This window comes from Leuresthes tenuis, unplaced genomic scaffold (genome assembly GCF_036924035.1).
Source record: "Leuresthes tenuis unplaced genomic scaffold, fLeuTen1.0.hap1 SCAF_7, whole genome shotgun sequence".
Classification (NCBI taxonomy): Eukaryota; Metazoa; Chordata; class Actinopteri; order Atheriniformes; family Atherinopsidae; genus Leuresthes; species Leuresthes tenuis.
This window is the reverse complement of record NW_027325361.1, coordinates 6,736,695-6,764,158: the sequence shown is the minus strand read 5'-3', so window position 1 is coordinate 6,764,158 and position 27,464 is coordinate 6,736,695. Positions and strand designations below refer to the sequence as shown.

Genomic DNA, 27,464 nt, shown 5'->3' with positions numbered 1-27,464 from the left:
CTGACATTGTGATGTAACTTTGAGGGGGGGACAAGGTTGACAAATGAATCAATGGGAAAGGCATGAGTGCAGGAAAGGACAGAATCTCCCCAGCAGCAGCAGGACAGTAGAACCCAGGGATGTGCACCTGGAGTAGGACTACCACAGCGATGTCGGACTGTTGTCAAAGGCTACCTCACTCCATGAGACCCGTAGATAAAGATTAAGTGTCCCAGGACTGAGTCTGTTGGGCTCTTGATTTCACTTCCAGTAGAAGAGGGCTACATGTGAAAATGGACCACTACTCTGCATCTTCAGTCAGTGTAATGTATTTTCACTTATTCTTATTATTACATTTTGAAACTTGTGGTTGTGGTAGAAAGAACTGATCTTTATTAAGAAATGACAAGCAGACCATTACCTTTATTATGAGTAGTTAGTGATGCAAAGCTATTTTTAAAATGTATTTTTTGTAATTTCTGTAGTTTCAATCTGGTTTCAAAGTTGGTGTGTGTTTACATGAAATCTACATGTGTATGTATTGTATGTAAGGCAATGAGTGTTTAGCCAATAATAGCCTGTGTGGGTATGCACCTATCATTTCAGTGTTACGACAGCATACAGTGTTACATTTCAAAGTACTTTACAAAATGAAGCCAAGACCATTTTACAGTATTCAGGAGGAAAATTCACCAAATTTAGAGAGAGCAAAATGTGTAGAGGGTACGGTGGCAAAAACCAAGATTTTAGAAGGATTTCCATGAAAGCGTGTCAGAGGTGCTGTGAGACACAGCGGCTGACTGACTTCCAAGAGGAGCTGAGTAACTGAGGGGAATTAGTCCAGGGCAGGAGGGTGAGGCTAAATGCAGAGGCTATGCTGTTCAGCTACTCCTGTTCTTGTCTGTACAGGTTAGCTATCCTACACTACATATGAACAATGACTTTACTTTGTCTCTTGAAATTAATCATTTGTCCTAAAGAAGGCTACTTGCATGTACTTGCACTCAGACTAGTATTAGTTGTGACGGAAGGCAGAATTTCAGATTTACACAAAACACAGAGCGGACAGGGTTTCATGACATCCTCTTCTTTAGTCCTTTGTTTGCCATTCTGGTAACTTTGGAGTGTTTGTTTTTGTTTTTCTGCAGTCCTGGTCAATCGAACTGGCAGGGAAGCTAACATTATTTTTGCGGTGCATGTCAAGCTTGGGTACAACCAGGGCAACAAATCCCATTAAGCAGATGACTAATCTTTGTGAGGCTGTACACAGATGCAAAGACCCTGAAATGTACAGACAACAAAGCTGGAAACCGACTTAATTTCAATTTAGTTCTTCAGGAGCAGAAAATAGATTCACAAAATTGTGCTTGTGGATTTTGTTCCCAGTAGTGTAAATATAAAAAAGGGAAATAGAAATCACATACATATATAGTTTTCTATTAACGTTGTAATCCTTTTCTTTTTGCATCTCATGAAATAAACATCTTAAGTTAGTAACATTAATTCAGCAAGTGGCTGTTTAAAAGTGGCTGTTTTATACATTTGCATGATTGGTGGTGCGATCTCCAGCCCCTCCAAGTGTCCTTGAGCATGTGATGTGCTCACTGGTGTTTGATTATAATAAAGGCCTAATATGTGTGAATGAAAGAGAGAAGAACATATTGTAAAAGTGTTGTGTACATCTTATAAAGGGTTAAAAGACATATTATACTGCTGCTAGTTTACCCATGCACGACATTTTATGCATATGTTTAGCTCATGTAGTGCATTATTCCATCATCATTTTTCTTTTTTGTCAGAAATGATAATATCAGCTTAATGATTGATCCTCTGAAAAACTACACACAAATTTGAAAATGCTGCACAAAGCGTTTCTACTACCATGCGTTCCATGAGTCTCTACAAAATGTGGTAGCCATGTTATCCTAGCGTGATTTGTCAGCCTTCCCAAGAGTTCTCCAGTAAATGTTTAATGTGGTTAGGTGAACAGATCCAGGACAGCCAGCATACTTGAATACTCTCCGATCAAGTTGCTCTTGCAAAGCTTTGTGGTGTGTTTGGAGTTATTTTCCTACTGTGATATGAATCTTTCTCCAAATTCAGTTCTGGTGTTCCATTCCAGAGCACCTAAACACCCCCTGAATCAATTATTCCCACCACCGTGTCTCCCTATTAGTTTCATTATTTCTGTGTTTATGTTTATACATATAGCAGATGCTTTTATCCAAAGCGACTTACAAATGAAGATTTGTAAGATTTCTTTCTTGTTTTTGTCTCTTTACATATACAACCCTCTATGAACGCCACATATCTCATTCCTGGATTTATTGATATATATGACTTATTCCAGCCCATAGTGGTTTGTACAAAGTTGGTATGTGTTAAACCATGCTGAGCACCTCAGCACCATCTAAATACTGCCCCTTCTTTTGTCAAGCCAAGATAAGTATCTGGTGAAGTAGTTAATTTTTTGAAGAGGCTGCTACAACTTTTTTGACCTGTCTGATCCTACTTTAGGCACAAGTAATCCAGTTTCTGCAAAATGTGTTAAATGTGGGCTATGGCGTTGGCAGACAACAGTAATATAGATCTGTTTAGGACGCAACATAGCGTCATAAAACATGGCGAGTAAATAGACTGTATTTATATAGTACTTCTCAAGTGTAGCTGACTACTGATTATAGTTAAATCTTTAAACTTTCTGATTTATAAAACTTTCTCAGACTCTAAATATATGTATATGGATGCATATTTATTAAAATGACCCAGATGCTGTTGTGCCTGTGTTTTACCACATAGTGGCACTGTATGTATGACCAAAACAACAAGATGATGGGTTCCCAAACTGTTTTTACGGGGACTTGAAACCCCTATATATTTGCTACTTGAGCTATAACATTAGTTGACATGGCAATTAGTATTTTTTATCATAAAATGTCTAGCAAATAATAGTCCATTAGCACTTCATCTGCACAGCTGACAGTATTTGCTGGGAGGTTTTGGCAGCAGTCAGACTGTCCTGGCGGTACATTTTAAAGTGAGAGGATGACAGATATAAATGGAGGAAAATTCACTCATGTGGAACCTGAATACACAACTGGTAAAAGATTATCACATTTGAAATGTTGATGTATGGAGGCTTTTCTAATTGGTCAGCGTGCACAATGGAGAATCCACTGTGATTGGCTGATGGGGAGTGTAAGAGGTTACCACATACATACACACAGTGTAGTTATTTCTGTGCTGGCTGACCTACTAATGTTAACATGTAGTGCATGCCTGCTAGGCTCATGAGGTAGTATCCTCTCTCTCTCTCTTTCTCTCTCTCTCATTTGTCATTTCTCTCTTTCTTGTATGCTGTCATTGTTGTTCTTTTCTTTGTCCCAGAAATTTGGTTTGTGATGGCATTTTGTGTTGTCTTTACATTTAAATTTATTTTGTTTTGAGCCATCTGATCCAGAACACCTGTGAATGTTCATTTCTGCTTAATGTATGTGTATATGTGTGTGTACGTGTGGGTGCTTGCATTACCACACATCGCAGAATATCCATCTGTTCTTTGCCAAACACAGAGGAACTGACTGTACAGCTGGTCTTGGGACAGCTAGCTAACCACAAAAGCCAAGACTTTCTGAAGGTTGGCACTGGAGCCTTAGCTGTTTAAGGAAGCCACTTCCACATTTATTCTGGATGAATATCGTTTTAAGGTCTTTGATTTTCTCTTCTTTTTTCCTTGTTAAATACAGAACTTAACTTCACGAAAGAAGTCAATATGTAATGTTTAGTGTCAGTCATCAGGTGATATTACAGAAATAGCAGCTCCTGTTGGATCGAGTTCATGAGATCTACAACATATATTGTTCACTCCTGAGGAAATCTCATGTATGCAGGAGTAGAAGAAGACCCAGGTATCTTCTGTAAAAAGAAAAGAGGAAAAAAGGAACTCATAACTTCCTGTTCTTAAATCTGCTTGTAACATGTTATTTTATTTTGACCTATTGTTTGATAGATCGCATAGAACATAGTCCCACATGTGAACGTTTGTGTATTCTGTTAAAGAGTCTCGGCTGCACTCGGCTGAATAACGTTTATAACTTGTCTGGCAGTATAAACTTGGAAACTTAATTGACTGCTTCAGGCATGGATCTGTGTTCTTTATCTGTGTAAAGTTGGAAATTTTTTCCAAAAGTAATTTCTTTTTATTGAGTACCAGTTTTAAATGTAACTTGAGGCATGAATATTGAACACACTCTTTTGGGTGTTCTGAGTGTATTTAAGGCTTTTGATGGGTGCAGCATCACAATGGCATTTCGGGACATGATATTGGCATGAGTCATTAATTGGACTGTGCTGTGTTAAACATAAACTGTATATCCGAAATGCAAATTGTGTAAACATAATGATTGATATATTGTAGTGAAGATATCACTGTGCATGGAATTGCAGCCGGTGTTTGGTTCTCTGTCTTCTTCTCTCTCATGCTGCGTTGTTTGTTTTCAAGTTGAGGTGAGAAGGCAAAGACAACCACAGCGACACTACTGTGTGCACTGTGAGCTTGTGTGTGTGTGTGGTGTGTTACAGTCCAGATGGCCCAGCCATCCGCATCAAGAGCCTTGGCTGAAGTGAGCTTTGACTTGTTTGACTTCCACTGCCCTTTATCTCCAAAAATCCTCCCCTTCCCTTGAGCTCAGCACTCACAAAAATTAAAACTGTTAAACTCTTGAGTTTATGTAATTAGATGTTATCATTATTGAGCAATCATGTAAGTTTTTAATGTGCAACACTTTACTACAGTAGAAAAGCAAAGGAAGTCAAAGTCACACTTCAGTTTCTTTCTTAGGACCCATGTGTTTATCTCTCTCCCCCACTCCAACCTCCTTATGTTATCAGTGCTACATGTTGAAAACTCAACATTATCAAATTGTGTTTTTCTCATTTGATAGTTGTAGCAGCCACTGTTTTACTTATATCAGATGAATAACTGGCAATATGCAGCTTTAGAGCAGATCCGTGTGCATCAGTAAATAAGTATCTTCTGGTGTAAAAGGCTCTTGACCAAGCAGCGGTTTGTGTCTAGTTACAATGTAATTATGCACGGTTAAAAAGGGAAAAGTAAGAAACCGTATTAAAAAAGACTGCAAAGTTACATGGCCTTTTACAGCACAAGAATTAGCCTGAGGGGAAAAAACAAAACAAAAACTAAAGGTAGATATAAAAGACATTTTAAGAAAATCGGAGCAAGGGAAATGGAATGGAATTCCTGATAGCTGTTTACTGAAGTTTAGTGTAATCTCCAATGATGTCGTATTGGTTATACAGCTGCAAAATGTATTCCTTATTATACAGAGCAAATACTAGCCCACAGAGAACTTAAGAACAAATACAAGTACATAAATATAGAGACATAGTCTTTCAACAGGTATGTGAGATTTGTCTGCTATTTTATTTATTTGGTGAACAGGAACTTTAATATTGGTTTTATGCTTACGGAGATGGCAAATTGGACCTTACCATAAGAGTTGAATGAAGCTAACACAGTGTTTAAGTATTTCTTTGATATTTACATCAAATGTTGCCAAAACAGTACATTTTAATATGAAGTGTATTTGACAAAACATTTTTATTGTAAAATCGACAATATCTTAAAAAGGATTAGATGTGTTGTACACAGGATGGATCAAGAGTTTGTTGGATGCTTCTGATTAGAAAGCTTTGTATACATTGCAAAAACTGGCACAATTCCCCTTTTTACATTTGATAACTGTATACAGAAATAATGTCCTGCCAGTGACCTACACCCACGGCGATGTTCAGTCCAACCAAAAAAAGCACAGCCCTCTCATTTTAATTTGGCTTTTGCAGAGACATAGCAGGGGTGCCATCAAAGAGGTCTCTTGTAAAAACCTTCAGGGTCATCCAGCAAAAAAGGTTGCTCGGCTGTTTATGCAACACAGTGGGACATCCTCCAAAAATGGATTGAAACAACCAAATATGTGCAAGGTCACTTAAAATTTTACTGTACACAAATGACAAAAGTGCACTTGCAGTTTTTGCAGTGAAATAAATCCTGCTATGAGCTGGACAATCCTATCTCAGAGTATTATAACCTGCTGTGGAGTGTTTTTATGTCTGATAAGCGAGGAAACTCTTTTATCTGTTACTCAGACTGTACTCACAAGTGCCTGAGGCAGCACACATCCATGACAAAAACCCTGTGTCTGCTATTCTGTTTTTTCTCTTTTTTTTAATGTTGGGCTGTTTTTTTGCTTGTGTGAATGGCAGCTATCAACAAGATATTTAATCTGTAGCATCAAAGCTAATCTGACGCAGCAACAAAAATATCTGAGCATATTTGTTTTTATTCTGCTTCTTCCACTCTAACATCATACTGTTGTTTAAAATGGCTCAGTGCCAGAGTGGTCTTCCTGACACCAACTCAGCAGTGCCGAGTTCAGATGTCAATTTATCAAGTCAACCATGTGTACATATGTGTGTATGGGTATCATGGCCTTTTACTCAGGGTGATATAATAACATTGCTTATGTCTCACTCATCCTCTCTAGGGTCTCTCTCTATCTGCTCCTTCCTTCCACATTAGTGGCGTCTGGTGAATTAGAAAAACTGGAGCACACAGATGGAACATTAACACTCAGCATCAGGTGATTTTACATTAGCTGCCTACTTAATAGCAATCTAAATTTAGATTAAAAATAGACATGTATTTTTAATTTGGCTAATTTTCAAAAATTGCTGTTGATAAAAATAAGAACAGATTGCCACTGAGTTTACATATCAGCATGCAAGTTACAGCTATGAATCTTTGCTTGCTTCATGATTTGATTAAATTCAGATATACATGTTAATGATTTGATACAGCTTGTTTTCCTTTTATTATGACTGTGGCAGAAGAATGGACTCCTTTAAGATACATACATAATACATAATCTTTTTTTGTTGTTGTTGTCCTTATTGTCTGATTCTGTTTTTTCCATTTATGAATATTACATTTTTTATTAACACTGCAACAATTGAATTTCCCATCTTTGAATTTCTAAATGACTGCACATTGCTACATTTTGTTTATGGATATAATATACAGTATATAATGAAAATATAGGTAATTCTGAATTCCCTTCTTATTTAGTTATTTCAAGAATTAGACAACTGTCTGAAGTATAAAAAGCTAAGTCTTTTCAGTTCCAGTGCTGAGTGACCCACCTCATTAATGTTCACAGAGCATATTACAAATGAGTCACTCATCTCTGAAGTGGGTATTCAACTACCCTTACTCATTGAATCCTTTACCTAGACTTTATTTGGCTAAGTGCAAGTAGAATAATTTCCGGAGTTGTGCTGGGGTTCCTAGAACTTCAGCTCCTATTGGCACTTACAGATGTTTTGGATCTAAACCTAAATATCATAATAAATGGAAGTAGAATATTTAATCTCACAATGCATACACTTGTAAATCTCAGCTGGGACATTTGTCTTACTTGAGCATCTGGACAGTTGAGGCAGTAAGGCCTGAGGCTGCTGCAGCAGAGCAGAGTTCTTCATCAACCTCCCAGCTGTTTCCCACTGCTGACCTCTCCTCAGTTCAAATTCATTCTGGTTGTTTGCTCAAGAGCCCTTTAGAGCTTCTACAACAAGCTCTATGTGCAAGATGGAAGTTTTTGATTATTTATTTTATTGATTTGGGAGGATGCCCTCAATTAGAACATCTATTATGTGTTTTGACCATATAAATATGTATATGAACAGATATAGAGAGATGAACTCTAAAGATGACAGCAAGAGTCTGCCCTTCTCTGCCCATCCCACCACCACTCTTCACTGTTTACGTTTTCTCCTTCTACCTGTCCAGCAGGTGCCACTATTGAAGCATTTTGATCAGAGTGGAAATATTTCATAATAAGTTATTTCTTCGGATTGTGTGTTTTTTTCTTTTGTATTTTCCCACTGTTATTTTTTTCCACCATTTTGATATTTGGTCAAGTCAATCTTAATTAGAACTTATTATACTATAGCAATTCCCCACTCCTCTTCATTGCTTTTATGGTTTGGGGTGTATGAATACATAAAAACAACAATTTCTACATAAGGAAGAGAGTCTGAGATGTGAAACAGGGGAAGACACATTATAATCTCCAACTCTGGTTGCAAATTTCTGGTCTTTCTGTGTCTTTCTTTGTATCTCTCATCGATCTTGGTGTGGAGAGGCGGGCCGAGAGAGTCAGTGGAGCGAACCGAGGGAGAGGGAGGGAGAGGGAGAAGGGCAGCAATAGAGGGAGGGAGGCAAACACTCACAAAGATAGAGACAGAGGAGACACAGGACCGGGACTGCTGCTGCTGCAGAGGAGGACATCTCTGAACACATCCAGACTACCACATACACTTATATGCACACACGCACACAAATGCACACACATATTTGTGCACACACAGACAGGTTGACACACAGATGCTGGCAACAACAACAACACACTGAGCACACACGTGCTAACACATTCTGACACACACATTTACACACACTGACGCATGGGCAGACACTGACCATGTTGCTCCTTGCATCCTGACCAGCTATGAGGATTACACTCATGAAGATGATGATGATGATGAGAGCGATAAAGAGCGTGAGGGAGAGGACGCTGGCCTGCCACAGCTGAGGACTGTAGCCAAGCGGTGGGGGGTGGGGGGTGGGCTAGTAGAGTGGGGGATTGTGGGACGGGATGGAGCGTGGTTGATAGAACACATGCATGTGCATGCGTGTGTAAGGGTGAAGGAGTGTGTGGAGGTGTGTGTGTGTGAAAAGTGTGCATGAAGGCTAGGATGCCCCCCAGTGTGGGACCAGCTAGCTAACATTAGCCACATGTTGTGCCACTGCAAAGTAGCATGCACCAACAACACCATATCTCTGATGTTTGGATGCAAGGTAGGTAGAGAGTTTTGTGTGTGTGTTGTTGTGTTGTGAGTTTGTTAGTATTACAGAGTGTGGAAAGACATGCAGTGGGTAGAGTTAAAGTAATGCACAGAGTGAAAGACTCTGATGAAGTGTTATGATGAATGTGTTAAGATAGTAAAGAAAAGGGGTAATGACTAAGGGTCTTATGTTTGAGGTAAACTATGGTGAGAGTTAGTAGCCTGCAGCAGAGTATGAGAGAAGGCTGCTGAGGAGGTTTGTGTGTGCATCTGTGTGAGTATGTATTGTTTTTAGATTTAGAAAAGTGGAGATAGCAAAAGAGAAAGGTACATTTGTGTTCTGCTGTCTGATTTCATATTGTAGGAGCCTCTGTTACAGCTGTGTTGCCTGATGCTTAATTTTTTCTTTATTTTTTAATATGAATCACTTAAAAGCTCTTCTGTGTGGCATTTGGAGGGATCTACCAAAACTACATTTTCTTTAGTATTGAATCAGATGAAAGTTAATAGTTTGCTTTCATTGCCTTAGAATGAGACACATGATAATGCTGGTCTGCCTCCTTGCAGTCTGCCATGTTGTACCTCCATCAGTCCAGAAATAACAAACTAAACACTGGCTCCACAGCAGGCTCTTCTGTTTTTATTTATTTATTTGACCACAGTGGTTTCACATACACACTTGTAAGGATATTTTGTTCAGTTGGTTGCAATATGGAACTTCACTATTAGATATAATTTATCTTGCATTCTGTTCCTTTAATGTAACTGTTGATTAATCAATCAATGAATCAACATTTATTGATATAGCACCTTATAACAACCAGAGATTGACCAAAGTGCTTCACAATTCCAGAAATTGATTTAAAAGTATATCACATATAACACAAGACAACAACAAAAAGGTGAGCCACAGCTTCAGTGAAGCCTGTTTAAATAAGTATGTTTTTAATCTGGCTTTGAACTGAGGTAGGTCAGTGGTGGTACGTAAATCAGAGGGCAGTGTATTCCAAAATTTCGGAATTTCCACTGCGAAAGATCAGTCACCCCACTGCTTACACCTGGACCGGGGAACCTCCAGTAGATGCTCTCCATTCTGCTGGAGTGCTCTCCACTCTGCACTGACGTAGGGAGGTGCAAGGCCATTAACTGCGTTGAAAACAAATAACAAAGATCCTAAATTTTGAAGGTAGCCAGTGGAGGGAGTAAAGTACAGGTGTGATGTGGTCGTGTCTACCGGTGTTAATTAGGAGTCTGGCAGCAGCATTTTGTACCAGTTGTAGGTGGTGGAGAGATATTTAGCTAAGTTCAATGTACAGTGTATTGCAGTAATCTAACCTTGAGCTAATAAAGGCATGGATAGCTGTTTCCAGGTCACAGCAGAAGCTTGCTTTCACTACTGCATTAATTTGTGGGTCAAATTTAAGATTGGAGTCAAATTAATTTAAATTAAGTTTGACAACCTTTGTATATTTACATTAATTATGATAGAATTCCTGGATTTTGGCTGCAACTAATGATCATTTTCATTATTCACAAGCCTTTTGAAAACACAAAAAAAAGAAAAGAAAATAGCAGCGGATCATGTTTGGGAAGTTCTTTTCACTGCTCTTTTTTGCTCTGTAAATTATACTCAGATGATTTTTCAATGTACTTTTTACGTAGCGATGATCACAATCATTGTGGATTTACTTTGAAAATGATGTAAGACATAGTATCTGTCCTACTTGTTGGTTATTAACGATAGTCTCTGCATTACATTGTGTTGTTTCTATTGAACATTTAGAAGGATGAGAAGTATTTGCTATGTAGGCATTTCGATAGAACAGGAAATCATTCTCCATCTGTACGTGTTATAATCATTGACTGTGTATAATAAGTGCATGCAGTCACAGTTAGCTGTTGCAATTTTACTCCTCTGGAAGTTTCTTGAGAGTATGAGTGAGTGTTGGATATGACTAACAACCAAGAAAACTGCCTGTTTAAAGGGCAATGGCTCGTCAAAAGTCTGACCTTGAAGCACACTTTGTTTTATTGTTTATTTAATTTGAAGCAGGACCACAATTTACACAATGGCTATTGTGCTGCACGAAATAAGATGTGAAACTAGTAGTCAAGACTTGAATCTTATCAATGAAATGTTCAAATGGGTCACAAATCAAGTTAGATACAGTTTTATCCAAACACTACCAAGGAAACAAACATTGTTGCATTGCTTTCATTCACTCTTTGCTTATAATGGCAGTAGTACGCTTAACTGCTCCAAAAACCTTTCTTTCTTCTTTTGACATTTCCTACACTTTAATAAAAATCATTTGGGGTGGCTGTGGCTGTGCAGGTAGAGGGGTAATTTTCCAACTGGAAAGTCAGCGGTTTGATCTGACGTCCACCTGTCCTTGGAAAGACACCAAACCCTGCATGGCTCCTGGTATGTTTCATATGTGTGTGATTGTAGAGGAAAAGTGTTGAATACTGAATTTAGAGTCCATTATATGATAAGAAGCACTGTAAAACACATGAAGCACTTCGTACAGCCTGGGCAAGGTTAAATAGATGCTGTAATGTGTGGACCATTTACTATTTTACTCTTTCAAAATCAATGTAAACACACTAAAAAAGCTGTGACTGTGTCCTGATTCTTCATCTCATTTATCTTAGAGAGATTTTTGTAGTTGTTTCTACTCTTAAGTGCAGTTTAACAGTGTAGTACTAAGGTGCGCCAAGTAGAGCAAGTTTAAGTCTAGCAACGACTCAAAGTCCTCACTGCCTGACACCTGTAGCCCTCGCATTCCTCTTGTGTCAGCGTTGGTCTTCTGTGTAATTAGCCTTTGGTTGAAGCACAGTGATGAGGTATCACAGGGAGCATGACTATTCTCCAAACCCTCCAACTTTTAACTGGATAAGCAGGTAGATAATCCAACAGAATTTGTGCGCTCAGTGAATTAGTGTTGATTGAAAATGTACATTTGTCGATACAGTAGAGCCATATTCTAGCAGTCGCGGTTGTCACCATCATTCTATTATGACTGTAAAAGGTTTCACCTCCTGACCAGCTCTATGATATCTCTAACCCATTATTAAATAGATACCATCATATCCCTCACAAATACCCTAACTCGCTGATTACGTAACATCAGCCTCTGTTTAACGGATGAGCTTAGTCTAAAATTGACAAGCATTATCTTGCAAAGTACTCTGAAGCTGCTGAGTGGAAAATCAACATATGAAATATTAAGTTCCACACATGTGCTTAAGGAGCTGCTCCTTTGATGTAGAGGAAGTGTTGGTGCACTCTGCTGCATCTGTGAATAGTCATTAAAAACACAGCTAACCCAAAAATGCCTTCATAAATGGGTCTATAAAGTTGACCTAACAGGATTGTGAAAACTTGATCTGGTCTGAAGAAAGGGGAGAGAGACACCATAAAAGAGTTTTTTGAATGAAGAAACCTTGAAGCCGAGAGGAGAGTATTTAGTGTATAAAAAATGTTACAGTGTGATATAAGAAGATACAGTAAGACCATAGGACTTGTTTGTTTGAGAGTGCATGCATTCTTGGGTATGCTGTTGTCTAGTGCAGCACAGAGGCTATAATAATCTGTATGGACTCCACTTCTGTCGTATTAGATCACCTCACCATGACAGCCTGTTAGATATAGCCAGGCCGAGAGACAACTGCTATACTGGAGCTCAAGAGAGAGAGAACAAATCAACGTAAAAATGAATCACAGTAAGAGCAGTAGTTTCGTCTTTCAGAAGTAGAGCTGAGGAGGGTGAAAAGCAAATGCATCCTGGGGATAACAGGAAGTTGTGCAGTCTGTAAGAGATTTTTTAGAGACAGTCGTGTTGGTTTGTTACTATGATCCATTCACAGATTGACATCAGTTTGTTTGTTGAAAGGGGCCATGCTCAGATACTGCAGTACTCAGTGCAGTATTGGGAGTAATTCAGCATTTTTCTTTTAAATTCAAAGAAGCTGCGTTGGATTGTCATTGCATGTACATTTAAACCGTAACATATTTTATTTTTTTGTTTGTGGTATTAAGGTGACACTATCAGGTTCTTTACAGTTACAAACTTCTTGTAAGGAAAGCAACTGTCATTTTTCCTAATGAGTTGATCAAATGTGACTCACATGATCTATTTGATTATTTAATACTGATATGCAAAAATAGTAACAGGTCTAGTACAGACTACACAATGCATTTTTTCCTTTATCACACGCACTCCTGTGTCGATGAATGCATCAGAGGCATCATGGGGTTCAGTGTTTAGCCCAAGAACACATCAGCCTGCTGGCTGAGAAAGCCAGAGATCGATCCATTGACCCTCTGATTGATAGACAGCCACCCTTTCTCCTGAGCTACAGCCGCCTCAAACATCATACATTTAAACTTCAATTTTTACTTAGATATACGATTTTGCCACATATTTGACTCTGAAATACTGTTTAGTTGGTATCTCTTACCGCAGCTCTACGTTATTTTATCAGGAAAGCCCTCACTGTGAGTGACTACAGTGCAAGTTTGTAAATCTTCAGCAAAAAATTGGGCAACGGATGCTTCATTACCTTTTACCATGCTGAGTAGTGTTGGAGTTGTGGTGGAAAAAACTCCTCACTATCCATGGCTTTGTCTTGTTTGTTGTTGTTGCTTTTTCTAGCTGTACAGCAATCAGGAATTCACTGTGATGTCTCTTGAGATGAGTGTTCAGATGTGTCATAGCATTTCTGTACTAAATCAATGCTTAACAGATTTTTTTTTTATTGTGTGTTGGATCTACAGCTAAACCTTATTCAGCCTGATTTGAATAATATAATTGGGCAATCAACCAGTTTATGACACATTATATTTGATCAAGAGATCCAAATATCTATGTAATTTCCTCCTTAATGTTAAATTGGTTCAATTCTACACCCCCGATAATCAGTTTTCCCTGATGGGCATGTAATGATGCAAGCTAATCATGGATTTAGAGTGCTCATTTTCCAAAAGGTAATCAGTCTTGTGTTTTGGAGTCTGTGCTGTGTGTGTGTGTTAGCACAGAACAGAGAAGAGAAAGATGAGCTCAAGAGGAAGTCACCCCGATAAACTGATAACTGAATATTTGGAATATTGGTAAACTGTGGACCTAAAACCAAAAGTAAAGTGTCTACCTGGGAAAAACTTCCGCAAAAATCAGGGAAGGTTATTAAAAGGTCAGGTTTCACCGTACTCGTTTGCTGTTGGTTATATCAAAGCAAGCAGGTCCTAACAAGCCGACTAACTCCTTTAGTCTCTTCAATATTGAATTTCCCCCACTTGGGGATGAATAAAGCATTTTTCTATTCTATTCTATTAGTCTGGACAGACTGTAAACTAACACTTGACCAGTTGACAGACACAAACTAACATGACGCTATTTCTAATTTCCTATGCATCCTATTTTTTTTTAGCTGAAATTTAGTTCAGAATAACTTGCAAATATTTTCCAAGTAGTCATTTTGCACAAGCTTACTTAAGTCAGTTTTCACATTAAGCATATTTCACATATAATTGCAGCAGTATTTTAAATGGAAGTGACAGACTGAATAATAATGAGAACTGATCAGATTTAAATGACACTTTATAGTTTGATTAAAATCATATATGAATGCCGGGAACACGTAGAGAGACAATATATGAATGCAGGGAACACGGAGAGAGACAATAAACCTAAATGAAAAAGAGAAAAGAGGAAAGTGCATTTTAAATACATGAGGGTGAGCCACATTCATTTTTACCTTGCCAGCAATGATGTCCATTTCTGAGTCTGTTTAAGTGCCTGAGAAAATAAATCAAACCCACCTTAACTAGGTCAGACATTTGAGCACATTCAAAATAGATGAATCTGTTCCTCTATTTCTGCAAAGGTCTGTGTATTTTTCCTGAAGACACTTTACTGGCTGAAAGCCTGAAGTCAGTTTAAAAACCTTAATTTAAACCAGATTCTCACTATTTTACATATTATGCCATTCTGTTTGTTATAAAATAATGAAAATATTTCAGATATGATAGCCTGCTTGTTTTAATCGGTTCTCAAATAAATTTCCTGTTCTTATTCTTAAATTATTCTTTTAGTTGTAGAACTCAATGAAATTATACAATGTTTTGGGCAGAAAATTGGCCAGTGGTGCACAGAAGGCATAACATTTTTACACAGGTTTTCACAAAAAAAAATGTGTCCATTAATTTAATTATGTTACTGGCACTTTGTCAGTGTTGCTAAATGAATCTCGTCATCAGCTGTTATCTGACAATAAGTGTTTCTGTTCTGCTTTCATATAAGGCATTAAAGTGATGAAAGTGTGATGTGAAAGATGAGGAGAATGGAAAGATGCAGAGGAAGAGGGAAAGATGAAGGCACGTGTGTGTGTGCGCGAGAATTTCCTTACGGCAGAGGATCCCCTGCTCTTTCATATCTCACCAAGCGTGACTAACGCCTGGCTTTACTCTGACGCACACACACACACACACACACACACACACCCACACATACACTCTAACACATACACATGTACCAGGATGCTGAATCTGCTCCCAATCTAGTCACGTTTCTCTGGCTATGCAGGACTGGCTGACACACTAACACATGACAGCCACAGTGTTCATGCCTGTCTTTCTGTTTGTGTGTGCGTGTGGTCAGCGGGCAATCTGCAGGCATAGTGCTGATTAGGAATGCTCGGGTCTTGATAGTCAACCTTGCAGCAACCATCACACTGGGATGCAAAAACAGACATATTAGGCATCTGTTCAGTCATGCATTCATTCATTAAGTTATGTACTTCTGCCATGTGACAATTAAACACCAAATATTGGTATTATGGCTGAGTATTTCCACGCATGAGTGCGCGTACATGTGAGTGCAGAGGGCAGTAGATGTAGTGTTGTGACAACAGTGTGCGCCAGCTTCTTTTCACGGTCTTAGTGCCCTGCTTTTCAACCCGTGTTCCACATTATTGTGAGGCACTTCTGACTTATTAGTTTCATTCACTTAGAGGACAGTGAATGAAAAGATCATAGCGAGAGGAGAATAGGAAATTATATTCTGAAGATTGTGAGATGGGTCAGATCAGTTCTGTTTGTTAGAGCTGCATTAACACCCACTCCAAGCCTAAATGAGGTTAAGGTATGGAGCAGTGGAAGCTGGGGGGGATGTCTGTATGATTTCACAAAAATTAAGTGTTGTGGTGTTCTGTGCTCCCCTGTGCAAAGCAGTCGCCCACTTCCAGCCTCCAAACATAATTTGCAGAATAGATTTTGCATTGCTGACCAAGTTGAGAGTCAGCAGCAATGTCCCATACGCTGATGAAGCTATGATTATAAATGATGTGGACATAAAAGTCCACACCATTTTGTCAGAATTGTTGTGAAAGTGTGCATGTGTAAACACAAAAAGTCCTTTAAATTAATCATACATTAGATTTTATAACAAATTATTCATAACAAGTGCAAAAAACAGTAACTAGGTTTGTTCAGTCAGCACAAACTGCACAAAATTTCTAAATTCCTCCCGTGGGAGATAAGTTTAATTACCTCTGTGGGCTGTGTAGTTAGTGATGTAGCGTCAAACTCGTTCCTGTAGTTACCCTACAACATTGTCTAAATTCTTAACCTAAGGCAAATTCCAACCAAGATGAGAACTGTCCTTTTTATCATGAGAATGTGACTTTTTGAGTCTTATTTTCTGAACTGATAAATACATGTTCAGACATTTTTTTCTTGTTCTCTATTTGCTACCTAGTGAGAGGTCAGAAGGTCATGTTAATGGGACTGTCTGTGTGACTGTCTGGCTCTCTGCAGGGGAGGTGAATCTATCTCATCTCTGAGCGACAGGCTGTATTTGTCTGATAGTGGTGTTAGATTAGTCTTGCTTACTGTATTTTCAGCTCTGTAATGCTTAAATTAGAAACTTTTCATTTCTGACTTGATCTAGTTTTGCAATATAATGTAAATTATTATGTTCGTACTGGCTTCCTGTCCAGGGTGTACCCTGCCTTTCGCCCGAGTGACTGCTGGGATAGGCTCCAGCCCCCCGCGACCCTAAATTGAAATAATGGTTGGATTATTTTAATTTCTTATCTTTAAGACCTTTTTCTGTACTGTGGGCTCTGTTTACTCCAAGTATATGTCTCATCTATCCATTTATGTCTTAGTAATGAATCAAATTAATAATGTATCACGACTCCCCTTTGATGAACCAGATGAGCATGTGACACAAAATCTGATGAAAACCTCAATGCGGTGGGTGACAAAACTTCATTTCAAGGTTAAAGAAAGGGAAAAAAACCATCCAGTGACTTCTGCTTTTTAATCTAAAGTTTCTTGTCATTGAGTGATTCCAGGCTAAAATTACTGTGCATTTTTTATCCTAACCACAAATCTCAGCTGTCATGGTTCAAGCAACTGTCAAATACAAATCAGTCTGCATTGAGTTTGAAGAGAGAAGTAAAACCACAATAATAATCTATACACAGACAACTCATCTAGTAGGGTTGCAAAAAAGGTGCTTTATGAGCAAATATTGGTGTAAAAGTGGTCTATTACATCACAGGTGATGCGGCATTACTATAAAATATTTCAAGCTCGGTTGGATACGTCGCCATTAAATACTTTTGAATGTAACACATAGACAAAGTAGTGCCTAAAAAGATCAGAGGCAGAAAATGCATTCATTTTAAGAAAAATAGTGGTCAGATGAGTGTCTTTTTCCATTTCACAGCACTTGGGTGTCTTGATACAGTACATAAAATGTGCCCTTTTCTTGGATTTAGACATGAAATGTTGATACTTAAGATTATTTAACAAAAAGCCTCTCTTCTGGTTGATCTCACTCTGTTGTGGTGGTTTGATACAATGACGTTGATGTGCAAAGGCAGACCTTTGATGTGTGAAAGCCATTCATCCTTTAAACGGTCTTTTCACACATTTTACAGCAAATTCTCACTTTAATTTAACCACGGGTTAGGATCAAACTGTGAGTCCAAAACCTGTAATTTATTGAATGGATCACCAGGTTATTTACCATAAATTGGAGGTGTTTCACAAGCTGAAATTACTGTGTTACTCATACGGTGCTATGAGTCAAGTTTAAAGTTTAAAGCTTAAAAATCTATCAGTTTATCTTAATCACCACCATCTCTCTTAATTAGTTTGGATTTAAACAGAAAAAATACTTGGAGATTAGTTTACTTGCATCCACCTAATTACTTCCTGGAAGGTCAAATTATCCATTTATATTCAGTGCACCAAGGGGCTGCTGCTCAGCTGTGCTGTTAGTTTGATTCACAGCTGTCTACAGACCCTACATCCCTCCCCTATCAGTTTCACTGAATCCCTCACTGTATTTTGTACAGTAAAGTGATTAAGAAAGAAAATGTAACACTTTTTCAAGAATATAAATAGAAGTCAAAAAGAGTTTGTGGGAATGGAAAACAAGACAAGGGAGAGGAAATAGTGAGACTATTGGGAGTCAGAATGGTAGATGTGGTAGGGAAAGAGGCATGATGAGAAGGGAGATGATGATGAGAGGGTAAAACAGTCAATCCCTGAGGCAAGCTTGTCTCCCACTCACTGTCCTTGTTCAGTTTTGATTCTTATTTTGCCTGAAAACTTCTGTTTTAAGTCCTGTGTGTATGTGTGTGTTTGTGTGTTGGTGCATTCATGCATGTGCAATACAGGAAGCTCATGAAACAATTACTCCCATGCTGGGTATACACCTGGACCAGCCCATGAGCTTACATAAAGAAAGTGTACTATAGAATATATCATTACACACGCATGTGCACACATACACTCATGCTCTTCCAAACCGTTTCAGGCTGGTTGCAGTAATGATGCTCTCTTCTTTTCTTACTTTATTTCTGATCTAGGTCTGCTATAAAATTGCCTTAAGACTAACATTTCTCTTCTCTTGTGTTTTTTTCCCCCCTGCTTAATGCCCAACTACCTATATCTCACCTTCCCAACCATCTATCCAACCTGTATCCTCTTGCATTTTTCCTTCTCCTTATATGCATTTTTTCATTTTTTATTTTGAACCTGGAAACCGGGTTTCCTCTCCTTACCTCCTCCCTTCTCACTATAGAAGTATCGGTATCAAGAAGAGGAAGGGGGTGCATCACCGGGTGCCCCGAGACTCCACCAACACGCCTGCCATCAGCATCCAATGGGAGTAACCAGAGAGCTGAGGGATGGAGGGACACTTGGGAGGGATGGAGGGACACTTGGCAGGGATGGAGTGACACTGGGGAGGGAAGGGAGGGAAGGGAGGGAAGGAGGAACACTGGGGAGGGAAGGAGGGACACTGGGGAGGGAAGGGAGGGAAGGAGGAACACTGGGGAGGGAAGGAGGGACCTGGAAGAGAGGAAGAGGAAGCATCGGGACCGTGGAACGGGATCGGTCACTAGGGAGGAATGGCTCTCTTGGCCGCCATGGTGACCTGCATGGGGCAGAGCTGGTTCAAGTGGCGGAGCGGCAGCTGTCTCAGATTCAACACGTTCACGGATACGTCACTCACACACACATTTCACCTGCTCAGGTAACTTACTCTGACTTTCTCTTTGGCTTTGGCTCATCACCAGTATATCAAACAGTATATCAAAGCACCCACATCGGTCAGGGCTCACTTTTACATCATATTCACTGAGACTGCCAGTCTGTCAGTCCATGTGTCAAAGTGAGAAATGTGTGTGTGTTTGCAGCCAGATATTCCTACTGACCTATAAAACAGTTAGTTAATTCTTTTGGTAAAGGTTATGCTTTGAATTTAAGGACCAGACAGTCATTTTCAGTGACTTATATGTTGATACACACATTATTGAGTAGTATGGTATCACTTGATGAATATTTCAAAATAAATTGTTAAAGAAATAGCCCTGAGGTTTCCAAAATATGAGTATAAAGTAAGAATTGAGGTGATTAGTTTTTCTTAATTAGTTTTTTCCAGTCACTTTGTGACAGGGAACATCGTTCTTAAAGGGATTAGTCCAGGTTTGGTTGGATAAAGTGATACATTTCTTTTGTGCATGAAAAGGTACTACCTCCAGTAGGGGTCCTCAGGCAAGACCCCCTTACCCTGACTGCCTACCAATGTAAGTTGCTTTGGATAAAAGTGTCTGCTAAATGTATAAATATACACATTTTAAGCCTTGTGTCTGCTTACGTCTGTGCAACCAAAGCACTTTGCTTCAGGCAAGGGTGTAACTGGTTTTGGTTTATGGCAGTTAAAACACAGCAGTAATTATCTAAGGACATAATTTCTGCCAGCTTCCATTTCTTAACCATATGGTCAGAGAAGCCTAAACATGCACATAAATAGTTGTATAGTTCTTTAGTTGCCATGTTTGGATATTGTATTACAGAAACAGTGGTAAACCAAACTTAAATTGCAAAGAAGCTGAACTTCTAGAATTTATATACACTAATACATATATATCTATATCTATATCTATATCTATATATATATATCTATATATATATAGATATATATATATGAATACATATATATACATATATGAATACACAAATCTTGAATAGAAAAAGAAACATATGTGATTTGGTGCAGCACTTTTAATTAATTTAGTTTTTTTTTTTAAATCAACACAGGCTCAAAACTGATACAGAATAAAAAGAAAAGTACACATAAAGAACATGTACTATTTAGTTCCGTACAAGTGTTGCTGGGTATTGGACTACCTTTCTTGGTAGACTGGGTAGAGTTTCATTACATTTGTTGTTTTTGGTGCAGCACCATTCATTAAGCACAGTCTATATTATTTAACGTTCTAAAAACTTAATGTTAGTTTTCATGATCCGTTCAACAGCCTGTTTTGATGTGAGTTTGTTGTTCTGTTGGAACACCTGGTTGTATATAAGCTTCAGCTGCCTCGCTGATGGGTTGAAGTTAATATGATGTATTATAGGTAGTCATCCTTCTTTCTTATTCCATTCACTGTAATCTACCAGTTCCACTGACAGCAGATCAGCCCCAGAGCATGATGGTGCCAGTTGTTACAATGTTCTTGGGGTTGAGTGGCTCATCTTTTCCTCTCCAGATATACCTCTGGTCTTTGTAGCTGAACAACTCAATAATTGTTTTATCTAAAATTAATTTAAAAAGTCATAGAAAGCTCTATATTGCCACAAAATTCATGTCTATGACAATTATATGTAAACCTCTAACCAGCTGTACTTGAAATATGCCTCAAGTTTATATTGTGAATGTTTAGCAGTTGATTTTCCTTTGGTATTTGGACTGTTATGTGGCCTCATTCCATCACCTGATGTCATTGAAGTCAACTTTTCCATTGTCTTTTTTAAAAGTACTGAGAAGTCAAAGACATTGGCCCAAAATTGCCTTCATGCAAAGACCCTTTCTTTGTAGCAGGAGAATACTTTTGCAGAACTGTGCATACAGGGGATTCAGCCAATTGCTTGTCCCATTTTTTTAGTAATGAGGCCCATTACTATCGCTGTTTTACACTTAGCTTGAGTCTCTCTGGCCCCCTTCTTTGTTTTTCAGTCTTTTGCCCCTCTATCACTCTCACACAGTCATTACACACTCATTTATAATCACACAGTGCAGCATAATAATCTTTTTGTTTTGGTCTATTGGACTGTATCTGTCTCCAGATTAGTGCTTGGATCATAGCAGTCACATATCTGACTGCACGTCTCTCATCGATTGTCTAACACACACGTGCACACTCATTCATGAACACATGCACACCTCATTTTGCTCCACAATTTGTACGTTATCTTTCTTTGATGGACTTTTTCTCAGCTTTACATTCATGATCCTGAATTGCAGGCTTTACTTGAGGAATTAGGATTTTTTCTTGGTAAATCAGATACAGGCAGGCACTTTAAAACAAAATCATGGAAGAATATGCAAATTAACAATGACAAATTACTTCCCACCACATATAATTACACGGTAGCCAAGAGGGTGATCAAAGGCTGATTAACCCAGCTTTTTTCTTCTGGAAGCTCACACTAATTCACCAGCAATAGGTCATTTTTAAAACTGCCATTATTTTAAAACTGCCTTATTCCTTCTGTCTTCTCCCCCTTTCTTCATGTTCGGCTTTGGTCTCATCATCACCATCCTCTCCCTCATCCTCTCATCCTTTTTTTTCAATTCTGGCATGTGTTATGTGTTATTTTTGTCAAATCTATTCTCATGTTATTAGTAGTAGCATGCGTGAATCTCTGTGTGGGTAAATTTGCGCAGCACATTGCTGGCAGTCAGAGCTGCGGAGTGTGTGTATCTGCGCTGTGTCAGCTCCAAGTCATTATACGTTGCCATGTGTGTGTCTCTGCACTGACTCAGTTGTCAGTCACTACGAGTTCAAAGTTTGTCTGCTGGGAAAGCTTCAGATAAATCAGAAGCTGTTCATGGTGTTGATTTAGGGAAAAGTTGTTGTGTAGCTCCACCTTGTGACAGGATATCAGCCACTCATCTCTTTATATCCACCACAATTCTGTTGAAGTTACAGAGGCGATTGTCATCTCAATATACCGAGATACATATTATTGTGTTTTCTTAATGTGACTGTGACAGTGTAGCATTACACGAATGAATAATGTATTAATCTTTTAATATATCTATGTGTAAATCTAGAAAAGGCTAAAGAAGGCCTAAAGCACTTGTATTTTGTTTGCAAATACAAAATTAGTCACTTATAGCCATGTCTTAGCACTTTCACCCACTTGCTGAACAAAGACAGCTAAAAGGAATAGATATCCATGGCATCATTAATATCATTATCATCACTGCTGTCTGTAGACTGATCTATTCCAACAGCTTATCACCTGTCTGTCCATGTTACGTCTGTGATGAAGAGCTCCTGTGTATGTGGTCACTGTGTGTTTGTGTGCGTGTGTTGCTGCCGGGCTATTTGGGCATTCAGTTTATTTTGAGAACTCCTCCTTCCCAGATGGTGTATGTTTATGTGTATGTGTGTGTGTGACCACAGGTGCTGGATCTGGCTTCCTTCTGGATGACAGATGGACCTACCATCTTGCTCTCCCCATGTACATGTTCCCTTCTCTCTTTCTCTGCCCCTCTTCTTTTATAAGCACAAACTTATGTACGACACCATTTTCAAAAAGAATAATTGGGACCTGTGTAAAATCTTATCTGCAAATTATTCATATAATAATTATACTATAATAATAACTCTATGTTCAATTGAAAATAGTTAATTGACAGATTATAGACAGTTAAGTCAGTAATCTTTTTTTTTTTTGGCGGGGGGGGGGGTCTTCAATTAGAATTTGACACATTTAAAAAAAAGTTGGGAGGATTGTGATGCTTTTAACAATATTCTGTGGTAACTGAGGACAACACTTTCTGTTATTCTGAAAAGGATTACTTTTCACCCATTCTGCGAGTGCAGTCCAGTTGACATATGTGCATAATCTATTTTGGCATTTTGTTGCTGCAAAAAGAGGCATTTATTGAAAAAAAGAAATTCTCTGAATGGCACCATTTGTTACTCCAAAAGCTTCATATTTTGTTCAGCAGTCATCGTGTCTTCATCGGTGTCCAGATTAGTGATACTATGCACACTATCGCTCCCCCACATCTCCAAGGATGCTGCTGGCTTTTGTTAACTGTGCGTTGTTAACAAGTTCTGTCTCTACTTCAGCCAAAAAGGCAGTGTCCACGATTTCTGATAAGAATTTCACAATTAGAGTCTTTCTGCCACAGGGCAGTTTTCCTTTAGGTATCAGTTGAGCTTGGGCCCAGAGAGGGAGGTAGCCTTCCTTGTCTTGTTTATGTTTTTTGTTTGCCTTGTGGAGGCAGTGGGTCTAGTCACAAACTGTATTCACTGGCAAAGCTTTTAAGGAGTCTTTGCAAAGTGATTTCAGAAATAGATTTCCACATTGTTTTCAATGCACAGTTGCCTTACAACCTTACAACCATTCAGTACTTTTCAACCTTGTCGTTTCATACAGAGGTTTCTCTGTAATTCTTTAATTTTTCTTTCTTAAAATGTAACTTGTAAGACTATTTAAGGGCAGATCTTTTACAGTTTCGCAATTTTGTGGGAAAATGGTGTTGCACACATACTAGGTTTTTGTATTACTAGATCATTACATGATAATCCATTAACCATACACATACAAGTAAAATAACATGGTCACTGATTATCAGCGAGTTTTTGCTCTAACCAGTGTCCTTCAGAAAGAAATGCTATATGTTGAAAAGTCTATCAGTGTGGACAATATCACTTGTGCGGTAATCAGCACGAAGTGCACCTTACATATTGTTGCGCCGCAGTGTTTGTGTGCGTGTGTTCCACAATGTTGAGTTCTGTCTGTACATTGTAGGTAGAATCACCTGAGATTCCCTTTGATGACGAGGCATGGCCTCACCCAGAGGGAGAGAGGCTGAATGACGTCCCAGCCCCACCTTTTTCCTCCCTCTATTCACAAAGCCACGCCTACTATCAGGTAATTCAGCCTCTGTGCCCATCGCATGCGTTTAAAGTCTAATTTTTATTTAATTTTTTTATACACTGTTCGTTGTCAGTCGTTTTTTGTCGCTGAATTTTAGATTGGGCATGTCATTCTGTTTTTCTGCATTAATTTATTAATTTTTGTGAGATTCATTTGCAGTGTTTGTATTGGCTGAAATTCACAGATATCATACCTTTACACCACATTTTAATGTGTCCCATGTAGCATTTCCCGTCAACAAAGTTTTCAGAAGACAACATAAACAGGGCTCTTTTCCTATGTGCATTTGGAGCCGAAGTGCCAGAGGTCTCAGTAGCAGATGGCAGAGGGAATCGTACGTGCAGGAAAAATAGCTTCAAACTTGTTTATATTTTTAGAGGAAAGAAACACAACTGGAGGGAAGGGGAGCAGGAGGAATATATGAGTAAAGTATGCCATGGTTTAATTTAGAGAAAGAATATAAAGTAATCCTGCAATGGTATTCTTCATTAAGGTTAATTACAGATATTGCATTGTAAATTTTACTGTGATAAACTTATCTTGTTGATTTATAAAACCTACATGTTGGACACTGAAGAAACAATTCTCATATTACTTTCGTCTGTACTGCACTAATCTCCTGATCCCACAGCCAAAACATTATTTTAATTGTCCGTTTTTTTATTCTCTGGACCATGTGAATGCAGAGCATGTGAGTGCTGTGATTATGGATATGTTGATATGCTGTATCTTGTGTTTTACGTACTTTTTTTTGTGATGTTATGTAGGACATTTTAGAAGAAATGGTTTCTCTGCAAATTGCATCTTCACGAAAAACAAGTAGTCTTGAATAAAAATATATTCAAGTTATCAAAATTATTGCATTTTTATCCAACATCTTTCCAGTCACATGTCTTTTGAGTGTTCATAAGAGCTAAATAGAGCTGATATTGCATCCAGTCAGTTTGCATGTAATTGCAGGATATGAACTGCAGGAGGCAGCAGAGGCCAAGGAGGTAATAGTGTGGTTTCTTCAAAATACAGATCTGTCTGAAATCAATTTATTAATCCGTTTTATTGAATCACACGTGGATCTCAAGAGGAAAGGTCTAAGTAAAGTGTGACTGCCCTCTTGATCCATTGAGAACTCATTCAGATGTAATCACTGAGGTCACATTCAGAGGTGGTCAGGACACATTCTTATTACAGTAAGTGTCCTTGGACACATTCATGGACAACCTGCTCACCTGACATGATTTAATTTCACGTAAGCAGGGGGATTTCAACTAGGACTAGGAGTCTATTAATGCTTGGAATGCTACTCTTGCAGTTTCAACAATTTCCAAACTCAAAGGATGTATCACTCACAGAGAACCTCCTGCCCGTCTTCAATCCTAATTCCCATTATGACGGTAAACAAAGGAGCTATTAAACATGTCCATGTCTAAATAATTTCCATCCAGGTAATTTATTATGTATTTGGGATTTTACACAAACATGAGTTGACCTGCTGATGTCCTGTTTGCTGCCGTGTTATGTCAGCTATGTGTTTATTTTTGCTTTTAGTGTAGGTAGATCAGAGACGGTCACTCAAGTGACAAATTTATAAAGCAACATATATTCATAGAGCTACCTACTTGCGGTCATCCAGGTTACATTAATACCATGTCTGACCAATGGAAAGGACCACAGCACAGCCAATCTTTTAAATAACTCCCTAGCAAAATTTATGCCTACTGCAGAGGCTGAATGAGATGGAGCAGTAAGAAGTAATTTGTTCTCTTTATTTAATACACATACAGCAAAACTCACTAAGTCCACTCAGAGACCTTAGTAGCTTTTAGTCATTAAGCTAATGCAGATATAGGAATGATGAAAAGACAGAGAGGACCAGGGAGAGGCAAGAAATAGGATGAAGAGAGAATTACAGGCAGACAGATTCAGAGACAGAGTGCAGATTTGTTGCTGGATGTTAATCATCCTGCCACTCAGCTAATTCACTCATCCCAAAACAATCTCCTCTCCCTCTTTACTGATACAGTAATAGGATGTAAGAATGGCTTTGATGTGCACAGTCAACTTGCTGTAAAGGGATATTTACATACACTAGATATACACTGGCTTGAACCCACTTAGTAGATCAAGTTCTGTAATGACTACTTCAACTACAGTGCAGCATTGAATTAGCTTAAACTAGCTGTGAGGCCCAGAGTAGCTCATAGTTATTCACACATGTATAGACTACATCTAAATCGCCACATTGGTGTCATCCTACAGTGGGTCTTAAAGTGTTATACTTGTCAAAGTATTGTACTTTGACTCTTTTAGTGTTAAGCAGATTGAAATTTGAAATTTCTTCAGCTGACAGGATGTCATCAGGAATGACATGGTATCAAGGTCTTTCAGGAAATTAAACTGCAGCTTGAATAAGCACAACCTTTCTTTAAAGGTGTGATCATTCTTCCCCACATAGTTAAGTTATATAAGCAACATATTTGACAGAAAAAGTGGTTTTCATTACAGGTGTGAATTGAACAAATATCAAAGCAGACTGATATTAATAGCAGTTAAGGTATGTTGCTGGTATTTGTCATGCGGATTTCTGTTTTTGTGATTTTCACTTTGCTTGCTCTGCAAAGCTTTGCGTCTATTCCTTTCCATGTTCATTATTTACCAGGAGAGCTAGCCTTAGGTTTGCAAAATGGTCCTTTACCAGAATCTGAAAGGGATCTAATGGAAGGGCTGGGGTGGAGCCAAAATGATCAGGAACTGCTTGAATAGACCACAGTATAGATCTGTGTGGTGTCTAGTTTACAGTGCTTCTAACTGTCTCTCATCCTCCTTATGGATATTGACAATATGTAAAACTAATATTTACTGCTGATTTATGAAGAGTCATGCGATAGTGTAGCTAATGCATTGTCAAAATGAACAGTACACAACTATCATTCAGTTTTTGGTTGACCACCACTGTTCCAAAAATTAACCTAGAGACCCTTCACCGTTGGTTGTCTATAGAACTTATTGAAAATTATAGAATCTAGCTACACATACATGATTGCATTGTTTCTGGGTTTCTTTGCTATCAGACTCAGACTTTCTAGAG

The 27,464-nt window shown here is 38.5% G+C and overlaps 2 protein-coding genes across 6 annotated transcripts in view; one reads left to right on the top strand and one right to left on the bottom strand.

Annotated features, from left to right (window-relative positions):
• Window positions 1–27,464, bottom strand: part of cp (ceruloplasmin) — a 442,499-nt gene that overhangs the window by 152,875 nt on the left and 262,160 nt on the right. The gene's annotated exons all lie outside the window — the stretch shown is intronic.
• The window catches only part of LOC140311610 (discs large homolog 1-like protein), a 106,762-nt gene that overhangs the window by 9,161 nt on the left and 70,137 nt on the right, over window positions 1–27,464 (top strand). For 4 of the 5 annotated variants that reach the window (XM_072389018.1, XM_072389017.1, XM_072389016.1 and 1 more), the window contains exon 5: window positions 24,251–24,373. The exons of the other annotated variant lie outside the window; for it this stretch is intronic. In XM_072389018.1, coding sequence (XP_072245119.1) covers window positions 24,251–24,373 — 123 coding nt within the window. The remainder of the gene's footprint in view (window positions 1–24,250; window positions 24,374–27,464) is intronic. 5 annotated transcript variants of the gene reach the window in all.